Here is a 19,835-nt window from a genome sequence, read left to right on the forward strand (position 1 = left end):
AGCATAAGTCATCTTCCTCAACTCCAGGGTGTGGACCAAAGCAGTTCAAGTTCAAGTGTGGGCCAGCTGACAAGTGCTCCATAAGACCCATGCTAACGAAATAGTTATTAAGAGTCACTGCTTACTGATGACTTAAATATGTTGCAGGCACTGGGAACTGCTCATTACACCTGCTCTTATTAATCACACGGATTGTTCAGCAGGCTCTGCCCTGCTCCACCCAAGGACTTTGCTTACACACCTCTCCCACGGGACCTGTCATCTCCAACTCTCAGTCCCAGTGTCCTCTCCTCTATGACACTCTTCCTGACAACCCTAATCAGAGTTACATCAATTGATTAGAATGCAAGAGCTAGATAAGCTCTGACAGACATGTCATGTCCATTCTAAAAGGGTTCATTTTGGTCTCTGTCACGTAGGAGAGTTCAACATTTTTTTTTAATTCCAGTTATCAAAGTAAGGATGATGTCTGGGTGTCCTGTTAGCAACACATGTTGAATCTTGCTCCTGAAATATAGTCACTCCTTCCTTCAGTGGTTTTTGAGTGCTACCATGTGTCAGGCACTATTCTAGGTGCTGGGGACACCTGGTACTGGGTGGAGATTATGTATTATTGAGATAGGCAGTGAATGCAAGAATCAGGGGTTGGTGAGAGTATTATTTCTGAGAGGATATTCAAGTAAAATCTCTCAGAATCAATGACATTTAAGAAGTGACCTGAACACCATGCAGGAATATACCAGATAACTCTGGGGAAAGCTCCAGGGTGAAGGTAGGGCACATGCAAAGACTTTGAGGAGGAGGTAGCTTGCCATGTGTAAGGAATGGCAGGAAACAGCTTCAGTGGAGAGACTGAGGAAAGAAGACCTGACATTCAGGACACTCAGCATGTCACTGGAGACCCTGAAGTATTTGTACATATGTTTGTATAAGTTCCTTCTTGCATGTATACACATCATCCATTCTTACAGATATGTGTAATTTAGCTTTCAGATCACCAAATCCTCTTGTGTCCATTGACTTTTTATGTGTTTAATATACCTGGTTCCTGATACCCAAAGCCCATCTTTCAAGCCTCACTTTTCTGCCAAGATGGTGTGATCTGCCCTCACAGAGTTTTAGAAGTGAAACTCCAGCCCCTGGGGGCCCCAGAGGGCTGGCCACACTCAGATGTGAGCAGAATAAGCTGGCGAGAATCACTTCTTCGGACAAGTGCCTGAAATGAACAAAAAGGACAGCAGGTGGCGCTGCATTACTCCTTATGAACCTTCCCAAGGTGGTGAGAGAAAGGGGGAAATTGTATGAATTGAGATTCCCTTCTCGTGGTTTCTCTGTGCTGCAGAGTGATGTCTGTGTGACCGAACACACTGTGTGTGTGTGTGTGTGTGTGTGTGTGTGTGTGTGTGCGCGCGAGCGCGCGCAAGCGCACGCAGACGTGCACATGCACACTCTGCTCTGGCATTTGTTTTGACAACCTCCTGACCACCTATTTAAATGCTGTGTATGTATCATATTGCAGTTTGTCTGAGGTGTTAAAAAAAATCCACTAAAAGATATAAGAGAAACTCAAAGTGTAAAGATGAGATCCTACAACAGAGTCCCTCAAACTTCAGTGTGCATGAAGACTACTAGTCTGTTCAAGACACATCATGACGCTGCACTTCCAGACATCCTAATTTAATAGGTCTGGGATGGGGCCCAGGACAGCACATTTCTACCATCTAACTCTGGGGCAGGTGGCTCATTAACCACACTTTGCAAAACCCAGGTCTGATACATGCTGGCCTGGGTTTTGATCATGTAATTAGTTTCAAAGCTACACAGGTTTTCAAGAAACTTCACACTTTACCCTAAGATGGGGCCAGAAAGGCATCTGCAGAGGGCTTCTATGTAAAGGGGTACTTGAGGAGAGAGGTTTGGGAAGTATCAGAAAACTCCCCTCATCTTTTTTTTTTTTTTCCACCATCTCTTCTACAAATTTGCACAATATACATTGGGTTTTTTGTTGTTGTTTTCCTGCAAGAATGGCTGAGAAAGGTCAGCCTTCTGAGGAGAAATCTCCATATCCTCTGAATTCTCTACCCCATCCTGCTGAAGGCAACCCTGGCTGAACCACGTGTCTCATTAGTTTGCAAAACTAGTAGAGCAGAGAGAATACATTCCCCAAGGAATGCTCAACGGCCGCCAGGCTGCAGCAGATCCCCCAGCTGCCCCGAGAGCTGCCCGGGCCTGCAAGCATTACAGCAGGAACATCATTTCCACTTGCTTCTGACGACCTCTGCAAACCAGTATTTAAGAACCTCTGATTTAGAATCAAAGCACCTTTCTGAATTGGAGAGTAGAAGAAGTGTGTGCTCAAGACGGGCTAGGGGGCTTTCTGGAAAAGCCCTAGGTAGGGGGAGGGGAAGGGACGAGGGGCTGAGGGCACATTGGGCAAGCTAAGAACCCCCTAAGTACAAAACTAAGTACTAAGTACAAGCTGCATTGTGATAATGGAAAATCAAACTTTGCTAACTGATGGGACATAGCATACTTTCAATGATGGAACTCTTGGGAAACAAGATGTGCATTCCTCATATGATGGAGGAGAAGAATTAGTTTCAGAGAAATGCAGTGACTTGGCCAGGAGTTCAGGCCAGCATCTGGACCTAACAACTCCCAATGCAGTCCAGTGCTTGTTTTTGTTTTTCCTACAAAGCCATCTATTCCCCTTCTATATTCTGGAACTGTGACACTAAAAACCACCATGCTGTCCTTCATATTTGAGATTACTGAGAGTGTAAGTCAATTATGGTTTTATAGTCACTTCCTTTTAGGGTAAAATAGCGTCAAATCATAGTACTTTTCTAATCTTTGCTTGTCCCATCTGAAAGAAGGGCCAAATGCTGCCTGTCATGGTAGAGGAGAAAGGATAAGCAGAGAAGTTCACATGCAGAAGAAAGCACAATGGGTCCTTCAGGAGAGAAGCCCTAGCAAAGAAATTAGAACCTGCTGGCATGGCTTAGTCCATGGCTTTTAGACATATGGGAATTAATGAAAATTTAAAAAATAATCCTGCTTTAATATGATTAGTTCAAAAAGTTGATTCTTGTTCCCAAGACCAGGCTTAGAAAGGGGTCCTGTGACAGGAGGCAGCTTATCTGACTGCTTAACCCATAAGTCTGACAAAATTAAAATCAGAACACAGAACTCTCCATTACAAATCATCTGCCATGGAGGTTAAGGTCAAATCGCTTAAGCCATTCAATTAGGCTAATGAGGTGAAAGAAATTGCAAGTGAACAAAGCAACTCATTTCTTTTGGAAATCTTGGCTTTAGCAACCCTTAATCTTGGGCAGAGGCAAGCTCTGTGCTTTTTTGCTCCCCAGAATTCAGTCAGCCCAGAAGAAAGCTAGGATAGGGAAATTTTTTCCTATCAAGGGATATGGTTGTATGTAGGGGGAGGGAGATCTGGCAGGGCAACCAGGACAGGGGGAGCTGCGGCTGTCTCTATGAGAGACTCTGAGAAACAGAGATGAAAAGCTGCTGCTGAATTTTAACTTAGTTAAATTTTTTTGGCTACACCTACAGCATGTGGAAGTTCCCAGGCCAGAGTGTGAATCTACACTACAGCAGCAAGCTGAGCCACTGCAGTGATGCCAGGTCCTTAACCCACTGAACCACCAGGAAACTCCTATAAATCAGTATTGACATGTAGTTGGAGTTCAGGGATGTTTAATACATACATGGGACCTAGAACACCATTTCTCTCTCTCTCTCCGTTTTTTTTTTTTTTTTTGCTTTTTAGGGCTGCACAAGCAGCATATGGAAGTTCCTAAGTTAGGGGTCAAATTGGAGCTGCAGCTGCTGGTCAAAGTCACAGCCACAGCCACGCAGGATCTGAGCCTTTTCTGTGGCCTACACCACAGCTCACAGCAATGCCAGATCCTTAATCCACTGAGCAAGGCCAGGGACCAAACCCGTGTCCTCATGGATACTAATCGGGTTCATTACTGCTGCGCCACAATAGGAACTCCTGCAACTACTCTAATTCTTAAGGAGAGTAGATCTCTAACAGAAACCCTCTTTACAGAATAAGGTTTGCAGAATAAGCTGTGAGGTAAGCAGCCATTCTCAGCAAACATACTGTCATTTGTGTTGTGATATGTTTTTTCATTTATAATCAAGGGTTGTGATGCATTTTAAAAATATTTTCGGGAGTTCCCGTCGTGGCGCAGTGGTTAACGAATCCGACTAGGAACCATGAGGTTGCGGGTTCGGTCCCTGCCCTTGCTCAGTGGGTTAACGATCCGGCGTTGCCATGAGCTGTGGTGTAGGTTGCAGACGCGGCTCGGATCCCGCGTTGCTGTGGCTCTGGCGTAGGCCGGTGGCTACAGCTCCAATTCAACCCCTAGCCTGGGAACCTCCATATGCCACGGGAGCGGCCCAAGAAATAGCAACAACAACAACAACAAAAGACAAAAAAAAAAAAAAAAAATATTTTCGGAGTTCCCGTTGTGGCGCAGTGGTTAACGAATTCGATTAGGAACCATGAGGTTGCGGGTTCGGTCCCTGCCCTTGCTCAGTGGGCTACGATCCGGCATTGCCGTGAGCTGTGGTGTAGGTCGCAGACGGGGCTCGGATCCCGCGTTGCTGTGGCTCTGGTGTAGGCCATTGGCTACCGCTCCGATTGGACCCCTAGCCTGGGAACCTCCATATGCCGTGGGAGCAGCCCAAGAAATAGCAAAAAGACAAAAAAATAATAATAATAAAATAAAATAATTTTCTTTTTTAATTACTTCATGAATTTTATTACATTTATAGGTGTACAATAATCACAACCAAATTAAAAATATTTTCTGATTACTCCTAGGAAATGATCAGTTCCTCCCCCATACAGAATGATAGAGAGGGAAGGATTATCTTTCAGGAAGAGGGAACTCCATGAAGTCTATCTTGGGCATCTGAGGGGAGGCATCAGCAGAAAGAGCCTGGGAGACATGTCTGGGACGTCTGTCATTGTGTGGTCAGTACACGGCTTTTATCCTAAGTGTTCGCATTGCTGCAGCATGATGTGTGAAGACATGGAGGGGAATCCAAGCTGAGGGTGACTCAGATCCTCTGACTCTGAGCCAGCACAGGAGCTGAAATAACAGCGATCAGGAGCTGGGGTTCCTGAGACCTGCATCTGAGGCCTGGCTCTGCTAGACAGTAGGTCTGCAGCTTCAAATGGGTGACTCAAGCTCTCTGAACCTTACGGTCCTTTGTGGTGTTTCTAACAGTGCTTACTTCATAGGGCCGTTTTGAAAAGGAAGACCATACACATAAAGAACTTGTTTAGCACAAAGTCTGGCACACACTAAGAGCTTAACAAACATTAACTGAAAAGGGGGAGGTGGAGTTGGCTGGGGATCCTGTAGAACATTGTTTCAGCCCAAAGAAGCACCTGAGTGTTTCTTCGAAGCCCCTTGGTCCTGGGTATAGAGATGGATCAAGAATGACTGATAGAGGGAGTTCCCACGGTTGCTCAGCTGATTAAGAAACTCACTCGTTCCCATTGTGGCCCAGCAGTTAATGAACCTGACTAGTATCCATGAGGACATGGGTTCAATCCCTGGCCTCGCTCAGTGGGTTAAGGATCCAGTGTGGCTGCAAGCTGTGGCACACGTCACAGAAATGGTTCAGACCCAGCATTGCTGTGGGTGTAGCATAGGCCAGTAGCTGCAGCTCTGATTCAACCTCTAGCCTGAGACCTTTCATATCCTGCAAGTGGAGCCCTCATAAGAACAACGACAAAAAATAATGACTAATAGAGCAGACCTCACTAAGGAACAATTTCTTGGGGACCCTGAAATAGTCTTGTCCTCCCATTGGATCACAGCAGCTTAACAAGAGATCCTAGTTGGTACTTTCTGGGCTCCATCTGTTTTGATAGGCGAGAGTCATGAAATAATGTCCAGCCTTAATACTTCTGGCCTAGAACTTGGAATTTGAACATTCATATAAAGGGGCTAACTTTCATTCAAATGTAAACCATTTCTGCAGCAATCTAATCACGTTTTATGCCCATTTGGGAACAACCACACACTGACCATAAAAGGCATCATGGCAGACATTTTTACCAAACATAGCATAGAAGCTACCATTTCTCATTAGGAGAACAGCCTCTGAATTCCACAACAGGGGAAAAGCTTTAACACGTCTTAAAAGTCTTTCTTATTGGAGCTTCCTGAACGTTGTTTACCCTCTTTCCCTCCACACCAGCTTCTAGGACCACATCATCACAGAGCAAAGTCTAGGAAACATAATTAAAAAAACTACGAGCACAAGTCTAAAAGAATTATTGGCAGCGAGATATAACATGGAAAGAAAAAAAATCACTAGAGATTCTCATACTAAGTCAGAAAGAGAAATACCATATTATATCTCTTATATGTGGAATCTAAAATATAGCACAAAGGAACCTATTTAAAAAACAGAAATAGACTCACAGACATGGAGAACAGACTTGTGGTTGCTAAGGGGGAGAGGGTGGGATGACTGGAAGTTTGTGGTTAGTAGATGCAAACTATTACATTTAGAATGGATAAGCAATGAGGTCCTGCTGTAGAACACAGGGAACTATATCCAATCACTTGTGACAGAACACGACAGAAGATAATATGAGGAAAAGAATGTGTGTGTGTATATGTGTGTGTGTGTGTGTGTATGACTAGGTCACTTTGCTGTACCACAGAAATTGACAAAACACAAATCAACTATACTTCAATGAAAAAAAATTAAAAAATCAGATGGGGAAAAATTCCATTACTTGTGCTAATGTGGACTGTTCTCAAATATTTCTGATTAACCCTCCCCCAAATAAAACACCCACACATCCATCAAATCAACCAGCTCAGGCTGCAGATACAGGTATCATCTGTCAGAAGCATCTGGAAGAGGCAGTCAGTGAAAGGAAGTATTCTGAAACAAACCAGATTATGCAAAACCACGCCCTGGTTTCTCCCAATTTCCTCTCTCCTTGTTCTCTCACTTCCTCACTCCCCTATCCCTAAAAGGTAACTAGGGAGCTTCTCCTAGATAAGACATTTTTGATTGTATATTTAAAAGGACATGATATTTAAACTATGTCATAAACCAACAACAGTAATAACATACAAGTTACATGTAAGTACAGGACGGCGCTGTCAGACCCCAGACTGTTGTCCACCTGCACGGTCACTCGGAAAATGCCCACATTGTGATAGACGTGCTTGATCCCATCTTCTGTGGAGCTGAGGTTGACATAAGACACTGCGATGCCGTCCCCGAAGTCCACTTGGATGAGCGTCCTCTGGACGTCGCCCTGAAAGACAGAATGACATCAGAGGAAGGGGAGTCAGTGTCTGGCTGCTTCTGCTGCAGGGGCTGGGGCTTGTCCTGGTCCGGGGCTCAGGGAGGACAGCAGCCCCAGTTCCCTCCTGCAGCTGGGAACATCTGTCTGTGCCACAGAATCCCTGGGACATTCCTTGGCAGACAAGCATTTCCTAGGATGGATGCTCTCCAAATCTGAAGGGCATAGACTACCGAAAGTTCCAAGGTTTGGAAAAGTGTTTGACTATCAGCTCCAATTTGATACTCAATGCCTCTGAAGGATTTGTTTTAGTCTACTCAACCACATAAATAAAAGTTGTATATACACAATTCTAAAAATTCAGCCTACCTGACATGGCTACAGACTCTTGAATCTCCTTCTCCCCACCCGCTGTCTTTTTTTTTTTTTTTTTTTTTTTTTTTTGGTCTTTTTACAGCCACACCTGCAGAATATGGAAGTTCCTGGGCCAGGGGTCGAATCAGAGCTGCAGCTGCAGGCCTATACCACAGTCACGGCAACACCAGATCCAAGCCACACCTGCGAGCTACACTGCAACTTGTGGCAACAGCAGATCCTTAAGCCACTGAGTGAAGCCGGGGATGGAACTTGCTTTCTCAGGGACACTATGTCAGGTTCTTAACCTGCTGAGCCACAGTGGGGACTCCTGAATCACCTTCTTTACTTCTGGTTCCCCAACCACTTTGGAAGGACAAGAGACACCTTGCCTTCTATCTGATATGACACTGGACTCAGCCCTATTATTAAGGTAAGGATGGTTAATTCTTTTATATTTCAGCATTTCATACTATAAAAACATTCTCATTTTATTCTTCACAGAACCTTAGTCTGGAGAGGAGAGTGGGCAATGTTTGCCTATTTTACAGATGAGGATGCTGAAGGGAAGAAAAGTTTAACCATTTGCTCAAGGTTACCATAGCAAGTCAGCTGCAGTCAAGATTTGAGCCATCTCCTTGGACTTAACATTTCACTCATTGTAAGTGGGAAAAGCACTGACAGCTCCTCCAGGCTTGAATCTCATTGTGCCATTAACCAGCTGGATGACTTCATGCAAGTTATTAAGCTCCCGTTGGTCTCAGTTACCTAATCTCTGAAATGGGAATATTAATATCTTACCGTCTTCACTCCAGGGGTTGTTATAAAGATCATATGAATAATTAGTCATCTGTAAAATTCAACACCGAAACAAAGGACTGTAAAAATAACACAGCCGTAAAAGACCTGCAATAGCCCATTTAAAGCTTGACTAGAATCATGTGATTCTAAATTTCTGCAGGTAGCTAGAAGGAAAAAAAAAAAAAAAAGCCTGTGGAATTAGTTGAGATTCTCCATGAACAAAGTATCTTAGAAAAACCAACAAAACCCAGCTTCCCTCACAGATAATCCATCCTTTACCAAGTCTGTTTGTTTTGTTAGCGTTTCCCATTTTCAGAGTGGGGGGGGAAACACAAAAAAACCTTTGAACTAGAAATGTATTTTCGATTAAGTAAGGTTCATACGGTATCATATTTTTTGAAAAGGGCAGCTTAAAACACTGACATTTAAAAGATTAATTCACAGGGAAAGGAAAAACAGTTCAAATCCTATGAATCTATGTGACCTACTCTGCTGATCTGTACCCAGCCAAGCATTTTGTGGGAAACACACAGCTGCTAACCCTCAGTAAGGACATGGGCAAAAGTTCTCCCCAGAGTGAGAAAAAGAAACTCCATTCAAAACCAGAAAACAAATACCCACCAGCCTAGACATTGTGCAATTACTTAATTCCCTTCACTGATATATATAAATGTCAGCCACTCTTGCTGATTTGTCTCTCTTTGGGACAAACAAATTAGACAGGTCAATTTCTCATTCTGCTTCTGGTCAGTTTCCTCCCATATTTTATGGATTCTCAACAGAGATGTTGCCAGTAAATCCTAGGTTTGGGCATGGAAGAAGAATCTACCTTAAAATCTAGACAAGCATCTCAAGGAAAGTAAACAGTGGTTAGCTATGGAGTAAAGCAAGCAACGGTTTCAGAGAGAGAGAAAGAGATTGAGAAAGACAGAGAGGGAGAGAGAGAGACTGAGAGAGGTTGAAAGAGAGGGAGACAGAGAGATTAAGAGAGACAGAGAGGGAGACTGAGACAGAGAGAGATTCAGAGAGACTGCGAGGGACAGGTGTAAGGCTCTTCATGAAGAAAAGAGTGGCATCAGGGAAGACAGGAAGACAGAAGGAGGATTCACCCATCAGCTGATTCTACTTCAGCCTCCCCTGAGAGAGAACAGCTGCTCACACAACTGGAAAGGTACAGGTCTGGCTGCCACCCCTTCAGGCTACCTTGTCTGGCTCTATCGGTTTGGTACCCACACTCTGTGTGGACCTGGGCTCAGACTTCTTGTGAATCACCTGAAACTCCTCCCAAGTTCTGTCTGGATGTCTACTGTCTGTCATGCTGGTCTGGTAGCCCTCCTCATTCTCCGCTGCTGACAATGCTCTCTATGTACATTACAGGTAAAAGGAGGGAGCCATGTGGTGTTTGGACCAGTGCAACAGCAGGACTGCCTTTAGAGAGGAGGAGCCAGGCTTTCAGAACATTAGGGCAGGTTCAGGGATGGAGATGTGGACATAGACATAGATATATGTGTATTAGGTTTACAACACACCTGAGAACACCTGTAGGCAAAAACATGGAATCCCCCAATCCAATGAGAGGTTCCGAGGGCCTCCTGATGTGGCTCAGGAGGGGCCAAGACTGACAGCCGAAGGTGGCAGATTTCATCCTTGCTGGCATAGCTTTGTCCACTCAAGTAGAACAACTGGATCTCATACCTTGGCTTTCGGGGGCTCCCGGGTGCTTGGAAAGCCTAACACAGCTAGAGTTGCATCACTTAGGCGTTCACCTGTCATCAGCCTCTGATTTCCTTAGGCCACAATTACCATCTCAGGTGGGAATACCAACTTCTTTTAGAGAATAAAAAACAGGGCAAAGGAAAGAGCCCCAAAGTCCTAGGTCACCACATGTCCGGTCATAACAGGCTTTCTGGTCATTCATTCATTCAACCAACCAACAGACATTTACTGAATGTCTATCTTATGTCAGATACTAAATGGAGAAAATGCTGTTAAGTAATTATAGCCAATCAAACAAAAGAGATGTGATCTGGGCTTTTGTGAGCCAAAAGACTGCTAGTGAGAGAGAGAGAACACTGTTTATCAAACGAATACATAAAAAGTTACTATGGGGGATGATATGAAAAAGAGGCCCACAGTGTCACAAGCTTGTATAATAGGTGGAGAAATGGAAAGCTAACCCAGACTGAGAACTTCAAGAAAGGCTTCACAGAAGAAGTGATTTCTGAACCGAAAAGGCCTAAAGGGAAGAAGGAGATCAACCGAACAAAGGACATGAGAGAATGAGATGAAGGTGAGAAGTCCAGGCAATTAGGGCAGAGGGAACCAGATGGACAGTTAAAGGAAGCTGAAGACACAGACACAGCAGGAAGGTGTGAAATTAGACTGGAGGGGAGACAACGACATTCTAGGACTTGAGGGCCAAATTTCTGACTGATATAGTTCCAAAGAGCAACTGGAAACATGAAACTATTTGATGTGGAGTTTGGGGAAAGATGGCATGATAATATTTTTAATTCAGAAAGATCACTCTGGCTACAATGTGGGGGATGTGCTGGAAGGAGGCCCGAGTATTCTGGGAAGCCAATTAGGGGACAGTTCAGGGTAGATGATGGTAGATTTTGATATATGAGGTACAACAGGAAATTACATTCACTTTCCTGTCAAAATTAATTCCCATAGTTTATTGGTTTCAAAATCAGTGAATCTCAGCCTTAGATATCAACATCTCCTGGAGAAATTAAAAGAAAAAAAGCTGATGCCCAGTTACCATTCAACACCCCCCTCTTGGCTCAGGGTCTCTGAGGAGGATGCTGGATCCAATTGTGGCCTGAGAAAGTGCACCGCTGATGCTGGGCTGCACTGAAGGCTGAGACCCTCTGGCTCAGATGGGTGAGCATTAGGTTTTCTTGGGGCTGAATTCATTGGAAAACGAATATGTTACAGCACAAGCTGATGCCATTCCTATTCCACTTTGGTACCATGGTGAAAGTTTTCCAGGATGGTTTAGGATTCTGGGTGCCAAGAGCACATCCATAAAGTCAGGTACAAAAGAACTAAACCCACTGTTAGTGACTGTGATCAATCACAAAATTTCCACAATACATGCACTCACGGTTAGTTAACTTTTCTAGGAAATCAAGTTGCTGGATAACATGTGGGCAGTTTGTATAAAGGGCTAAGATGTGTCCTTAATGGCTATATCCCCCATACCTAACACAGTGCTTGCAGCCAATTCTTTTCTGTTCAGTACATTTTGAAATTTGATTTAAAAAAAAAAGAAAAATAATCTGTCTTTTTAGGGCCACCCCCATAGCATATGGAGGTTCCCAGGCTAGGGGCAGAATTGGAGCTTTAGCTGCTGGCCTATACCACAGCCATAGCAATGGGGGATCTGAGCTGTGTCTGTGACCTATACCACAGCTCATGGCAATGCCGGATCCTTGACCCACTGAGCAAGGCCAGGGATCGAACCTGTGTCCTCATGGATGCTAGTCAGATTTGTTTCCACTGAGCCACAATGGGAACTCTAAGAAAAATAAATTCTGAATATTGTGCAATTCTAATATTGCATCAAAGTGCCTTCCTATATATTATCTCATGTGGCTGTGAGGGCATCTGGGAGAGAGTGAGGTCAGATGTTATTTCTATTTAATATACCAGGAGAACTGGGGCACAGACAGGTTAAACAAGAAGGCTCAAGTCCCACATCTGGTGAGCAAGGTTTAAGATGATCTGTGGTTTAACTTATATCCATGCAGCTCAGTCCTTGCTGAGTTTCTTTAATTGGAAGTTACTTGTAATGCCTTTCAGAGTGAGAAAAAAGATGAAAACAAAGGTAAGCCTCACTTTCTTTTATTAGACACTATTCCTGGCTTTGACCATTTCTGCCTCTCACAATATTTTTGCTTATCAGTGGAAAGATGGGTTGTCATGAACTCCAGGCACCACCCTTATGCCTTCCCTCTGGTGAAGCAGCATAATTAGTACTCAGAAAAATCTGTGGGGACTTCAAGTGAATAAATGATAAGCCATCATGCTTGAGACACAACATAGGCTGGGAAATATCGAGACTGTCATGTAAAATTCTTCAGACCTAATGCCACTTGGTCACGTGCCCTAATAGACATGGAACTGAGAATACCAGCTCAAAAGAAGTGCCCACGAAAGGTAGAAAGGCCACAAGACACCTATGTGTGGTTTCTCCAGGGGCGGCACTGACATCTGTGATAGGAAAACAAATATATCAAATGGCTACAACGAAGCCAAGGTTAACCTGAAGAATGAAAGGCATGTGAACCTATCATTTCCTGTTAACAGCTTCAGGGAAAAGAGGAGAAACAAATGCTGCAGTAACTCAATACTGACAGCCTCATCCAGAAATGAGATTCTGAGACACTCCTGAAGGCACGAGGCACCCACTGCAGAGAGACACTGGACTCATGTCAGAGGCTGGTCACCGAAAAACTCGAGGGTGAGCCTGACTCAGGCTTCACTGAAACTCGGTCTTGGAAGGGACCTTGATGTTCCTGCAGTGAAAATGGCATTGAAAAACCTAGAATAGACCCTAATGTTTTTAATGCATATATGAACTATAAGTCTGTATGGGTTTGAATGAGCATAAATATACTGGTAAAAAAATAACCTTGACTCCTCCAGAGTGGAAGGAAGTGAGGGCCAGACGAAGATGAGCAGGATTAAAAGAGAGAAGTAAATGAGGAGAAACAAAGATTTCACCAGATTTAAAAGAAGGGGCAAAGGATGGTGTAGAAAGTAACATGATGTCTTTTCTATCAAAGGAAATCTTGGTGACTCCATTTTGCTCTGGCTTCGCCTTCCTGTGACCCCCACCCCTCCCCTTTCCCTCTTTTCCCAGTAACAATGTGTTTCATATTAGCCAACCAAGAAGAATGTGCGCCCTGACCTGACCAATGGGAAGGGGACAGGTAAATCACCTGCGTTAGGGATAAATAGGAGAGGGTCCTTTGTTCAGCGCACACACTTTTTGGAGTGCCTGCGCCCTTCTGCAGAAGTAAAGAGCCTTGTTGAGATTTCTCCTTGTCCACATGTCTCACTTTCCAACACTGACAACCTGAGCCAGAGTTACTATAATTTCCAACAATGGTACAACACAAGAAACATGGCAGAACACAACATTCTACCCTATGGTTATGGTAAAGCATGTCAATATTGATGAAGTCTACAGGAAATAACCAGGAGGTAACCCAGACCCTGGTCAGACTGATAATGGGATACAGCCAACTTTGGTCTTGGGTTTCTGCTGTTATTTTAATGACTTTTGAGGCGTTCCCACTGTGGCTCAGCGAGTTAAGAATCTGACTAGTATCCACGAGGATGTGGGTTTAATCCCTGGCCTTGCTCAGTGGGTTAAGGATCTGGAAGCAAGCTGCAGCACAATTCACAGACACAGCTCCGATCTGGCATTGCAGTGGCTATAGCATAGGCCAGCAGCTACAGCTCCACTTTGACCCCCAGCCTGGGAACTTCTATATACCACAGGTGCAGCCCTAGAAAGACAAATAATAATAATAATAATAATAATAATAATAATAATAATAATAATAATATTCTTTTGACAACGATATTTGAACAAATTTATCACTGAGCAGCATTAAATGCCAGAAATAAAAATCAGGCATTTCAGCCTTTTCTTCTATGGTTGAAGGTACGTAGGCAGGGTGGGGAGTGTGAAATAAAAATAACCCCCCGTTGCCTTGTATGCCCTACTCCAGGGCATGCTACTCAGGCTGATGACTTTAAACTCAGATTGGTGAGGTCTCAACAAGAAACAGCAAAGACGGAACTGCAGTATAATGTGCTCTGGTCCCCAAAGGAGAGATTTTGTCAGCTGATGGAAAGGAGTTCATGGAGAGAAGCACTATCCCCTTTGCAGTTATTCAATACGACTGAACACTCACATGTAACTTCTGACATGAATTGTGAAAGTTAAGATTGTTCTAGAACATCCCCGATGGTCACTAAGGGAAAAGAGAGAGAACATTCCTTGAAAGTTCACTATCCCACAAGAGCTGTTCTCTGTGTAGTTTCTCATTGACTCTTTAACCCTAAAAGACTCAGACCTAAAAGATTGTTAACACTTGCCTAGAGTCACAAGATGAGTTTGAACCAAGCTCTATGTAACTCTAGGTTCAGCACTATTACTTCTGGTTCACAGAAGCCACTCGAACTCTTCCATTGTGCTCATCCCAGGTGGGTGCTGAAGAACAGACTAAGGTGCAAAACCAGAGAGTGTTTGTAGGCTTCAGGAACAAAAATCCTTTAGAGAAACGTCAGCACAGACCAAATTCTTCATCAGAGTGATGTAAGAGGAGCCCAGTGTAATATGCCAGCTCTATAAAATCCCGAGGAAGTTACAAAGCGCATTTGTGAAGGCCCCTGGTGATAAGAGTATTTGACAGAGAGTGAGATGGCTGCAAACCAGAGGCAGCTGCTGAAGCTGTTTTGGACCTACCATTTTACAATGGAAAACAGACTCCTTCTGGCACAGGACGGCATTAGTCCATGATAAAAGGTAGCTGCACATGCTCTAGCTTCTATTCCTAAGCAAGAGATACAATGTTGATGAAAGCAGAGGCTGCCTCCACCAGACAAGCTGGGAAAGAGTGTTTCCTAAATGTCTGGTTTGAGACATGCCCTGGGTTTCTTTGCATCTTCAAAACTGAGCTGTGGATATAACCCCAAGATATCTAGATATTGGCATAATTGCAAAATATAGAAATGTCCTCGTCTCCTTGCTTAGTCAGAGATGGTTTTCAATAGCCCTACCTTGATTCACTTTTTAGGTGTAAACGGCATTGCTATGCTATTAGCACTACGTGGTGGCTTCAGGAATTACTGTAGCAGGCTTTGGCAGGAAAGCTACAGGGCTGCCAAATAACATACATTGTACAAATGGTTTTAAATGACTTAAAAAATCACTCTAAAAGTAAACATTCAGGTACATAATAAGAACAAAATTACATTTTTTAAAAAAAAGTAGTAGGAAGATTCCTTACTCCTTTTCATAAATCTATAACAAGTTCTCCCTACTAGTTAAGTATGTAATAGAAATATTTTAAATTTATTGAAAGAAGAAAAAAAACTGTGTGACTTATTCAAGAAAATTGTAGAATATATATAAAATTTGGAAGAAAATTCAAATTGCTCATATCACACCACCCATATGTTGGACTGATGCACACCATACTAACCAATGACAATCCACATGAACACATACATACACACACCACCACCACAGCAACACTAAAATTATTACACTGTTTTATGTTATCCCATCAACATTTTTAAACACTTTTCAAAGCTTTTAAATCTAGAATCACTAGGTAGATTTAACTGAGCCATAAGCTCCCATCTATGGATATATGATTTCTTGCCCTGGAGGTCACTTCATCACTTTTCCAAGTTTTCCAAGTTATTAGGTTGCTCTAAATGAGTTTACAGAGGTCTATAAAGGTACTATTTGTGGAAGAGGTGCCCTACAGAAGGCAGGTGGTGACCTGGGATTTAGAAGACCCAGTTAAATGCCCTTTGAAATGCATTTTACAATTAGACCTCAAATTTCTTTACCTACAGATGGGCAGAATGAAGATGACCCTAGTTGTCATTTCTAGTTCAAATAACCTGCAACTTTTATTATCCTGCTCTTCTTGGGACTGGCATTACTGGACATCTGAACATATTCCAACATCCCTCCAGGTCGCTGAAATAATCTCCACTCTCAGGTGAAGATGCAGAATTGATTCAAATACTATTGTCACATGATGGAGACATTCCATTGCATGTGAAGGGTGGATAACACGGAGGAATGAGCTGATAAGAGAGAGGGCCATGTAATAATGAAGGGCAGAGTGCAAAATCAGAAATCCCAGGAAGTCACACACCTGGGCAAGAACTGCGTGGTATGGTGAAGCTCTGATGCAAGGGGTGGTGGACATCTGTATTGGAGGGCTTGAGGCAGACAGGATGAAAGACTGAAAAATCCAAACTGAAGACTACAGTTTCATGACCCCTGCTCTTAGGATGCTCACCATAGTAGAACCCTCAGTAATGAGTCAAGTATCTCTCTTTGCTTGTCAAGGTAGACTGAAGGTCTTTGCAAACATCTATTCTTTGAAACACTAAAGAACAGCAATACTCCAATGCACATGGACCAGCATTGGGGGGAGAGAAAAGCAAAGCCTTAGAAAGAGCTGTTAACCAATCCAACTTGAACTTCATGCATCAGGCCCCTGGCTAAGAACAAGCTATATTGCCTGTGTCCTTTCCTCCTTTCCTTTTTAACCCCAGGCCACCAGGGCAAGGAAATAAGGTGGCTCAATCACCTTGCTAGAGTCAAAGAGAATAAAGCTGAATGGTGTGAAGAATACAGGGAAGCCTCTTAAATCTCAATGAAATCAGCTCTCATTCCTTTGTGTGGAAGAAGAAAACAGCTGAGCCTTCTCTGTCAGACCTGGGCTGGCTTAGAAAGTGATAACTGCTTGGACTCAATGCTACCTGCTAACTCTCTGTGCCATTTTTAAAAGCTCTGCTTTTTCTCCAGATAAAAAAGTAGGTCACTTAGTATGAGAGTCTCTGGTTGCATCTCTGTTGCTGCAAATGGCATTATGTTGTCCTTTTCTATGGCTGAGTAGTATTCCATTGTACATATGTACCACATCTTCTTAATCCATTCATCTATCAATGAATGGAAGATATTATGAGAAAAAAATGTATACATATGTATGACTAGGACACTAGGCTGTACAGCAGAAATTGACACAACATTATAAATCAACTATAATTTAAAAAGTAGGTCAGATTCCTTTATCATTTCAACAGATGAGTGTCACACACACGCATGCGCGCACACATACGAACTGATCAAGTTACCTTCTCTACCATCTCATGGCTGGCAGCATCCAGCAATATTTATGAAGTGTTATAACACTGTGGTTACTTTTATGCTGCCATAAGTCTTTCAGTGTATGTGAAATTACAGCTTACTGAAATCCATTTAATGAGGACACTGCCTTCACATTTTGGAGTTAAATCTTACAGAAGAAGTTATAATCATGAATTTTCCTTATTAAGTTCCAGTCTTTGTATGTAAATTGAAGTATTAAAACAATGAGATACGGATCAAAGTTTTTAATTTTAGTCCCTTGCCTCAGATTTAATTTAAAAGTCTTAAATTATGCAGTGAATTGCATCTCTTTATTCTTACAGCTGTTTAAAACAGATTTAATTATCTTCTGTAACATGCAGACACCACTTCTGCCTAGCAGTCCTCTCAAATGAATGCCTTTCAAATCAGTTTTGTTGAGTTCTTAAGACTGATTAGGCCCTTTGCCATCCATCCTGTGCCTTCAGGTTCTCACACTGGATTTCCCTAGAAAGCTGAGTTACTGCATTGAACGTCTACAGACTCATTAGGTGCTCATTAGTGGTCCAGAAGACATCCATCTTCAGTGATTCTCCAGAGAGAGAGATGCCACCTCTGCTTGGATGCTGGGGTCTGACTGCAAAACACTTTCGATCGGCTTTCTAAATATCAGGTGTCTTCATAACATGTAAAACATTTGGCTTCTTAAATACAACTGCATGGACTCCTCCTCTTCCCTCTTGGTTGTTTCTGGATCCATGTTCTTTGTCCTTAAGAAAACACTGATGAATACGGCACAAATTGTATTTGCTGCACGTAATGTGAAAAAAAAGAATGTATACATGTATCTGTAACTGGGTCACCATGCTGTACAGTAGAAAAAATATAAAGAAATAAAAAAAATTACTGATGCATAAATGCATGGTGTGAATGTGTGTGTGTGTGTGTGTGTGTGTGTGTATTCTTGGATATGCCAAAATGAGTGAATCTGGGATGGAAGCAAGACTGGCTCCTTTGCCTTGTGGCTCCTAATGAAGATTCTTCCATTGCAGTATATTTGGAGAGAACCCTCAAAGCAGCAGCATAGGTTCCCCACAACAGAGTTTTTCATCAACTTCAACAGAACTATGTGGTTCTCTGAGTGACCAAGTTGTGGAATTTTGAAAGAGTTGTGTTATGGAGTCATTGTGTCACCTAGATGTGGAGGGTAGCCTCACATGTCATTTAAAGAGAGGGGTTCCATGTATTGCCTTTGTCTAAGCTGCAAAATTTTGGCTCAGGTGTGTACTATCAAACATGAAGTTACAAGCTGGCCTCAGTGTACTTAGCCTTTGATTATCTTCAGTCAGTAAGAAGTTCTCTTATTTGCACTGGTTTTAGCATGGTTTTCATTGATATTCTTATGTTACAATTAGGACATGCACTAGAACAGAATAAAGGAAGGGATTTAGATTTCAGATGAAGACTTTAACACGTTTGGGATTTATTCAAATTTTAAGAGCCTTTTCCTTTTAAGTTTAGGCTTTATCTCTACACTCCTTAGGGAAGCCTATCCATAGTCACACACATCTACTGAGTTCCTATCAATATGTTGGGCATGGTAAGCGGTAATGCTTGAGCTGCAGCCAGGCATGATGGGATTCCTACGTTAATAATATTTATCATTTATTGGGAGATGCCAAAAGAAGATTATTATTACAGATGAGTAATATAGATATAGATGTCTATAATGAATATATATATTATTATTATTATTGTTAGAATATATTTCAGGGAGTTCCCTTCATGGCTCAGTGATTAATGAACCCGACTGGATCCATGAGGTTGCGGGTTCGATCCCTGGCTTTGCTCAGTGGGTTAAGGATCCTGCATTGCCGTGAGCTGTGGTATAGGTCATTGACATGGCTCAGATCCTGCATTGCTGTGGCTGTGGCATAGGTTGGCAGCTGTGGCTCCATTTCGACCCCTAGCCTGGGAACTTCCAGATGCTGCAGGTGCAGCCCTAAAAAAAAAAAAAAAAAAAAAAAAAAAAAGAATATAATTCAGTAAATTTTGTTTTGAATGATTATAAAATATTTCTATTTTATAACATCTATTTTTCTAGTATTTTCTACCTTGAGTATTTAGATTTTTATTTAAAATCTGATATAGCAGAGGTCCTTGCTAACCCAAAACTTGTATTTCCACAAACTGAAATATGCCTACTCATAAGTGAAAAGTACATGACATAAAATTGGAACTCAGTGAAATATTTGTTGAAGGATAAATAAACCCACATCCCTAACTAGCTGGTGGGAGAGTTGATGCCTCAGGTATCTAATGCTATAGTTGATATGCCTAAGAGATGGAGCCTACATGGAGCACTTGTGTGTGCAAGTAACTGGGGACAAAGAAAAGAGGGTTTGCATCAACCTCTAGCCCAATCTGGCCCCAGAGACAGAAGACAAGTGTACAGGACAAAGAACTAGG

General features: G+C 42.6%; 1 protein-coding gene across 8 annotated transcripts in view; it reads right to left on the reverse strand.

Annotated features, from left to right (window-relative positions):
* The window catches only part of SORCS1 (sortilin related VPS10 domain containing receptor 1), a 531,938-nt gene that overhangs the window by 47,724 nt on the left and 464,379 nt on the right, over nucleotides 1-19,835 (reverse strand). For all 8 annotated transcript variants that reach the window (XM_084993370.1, XM_084993369.1, XM_084993368.1 and 5 more), the window contains one exon: nucleotides 7,138-7,324. In XM_084993370.1, coding sequence (XP_084849496.1) covers nucleotides 7,138-7,324 — 187 coding nt within the window. The remainder of the gene's footprint in view (nucleotides 1-7,137; nucleotides 7,325-19,835) is intronic.

Source organism: Sus scrofa, chromosome 14 (assembly GCF_054392235.1).
Source record: "Sus scrofa isolate SSC_HxYL_T2T_F1_AM1 chromosome 14, Sscrofa_HxYL_maternal_Yorkshire_Landrace_v2.0, whole genome shotgun sequence".
In the NCBI taxonomy this organism is placed as follows: domain Eukaryota; kingdom Metazoa; phylum Chordata; class Mammalia; order Artiodactyla; family Suidae; genus Sus; species Sus scrofa.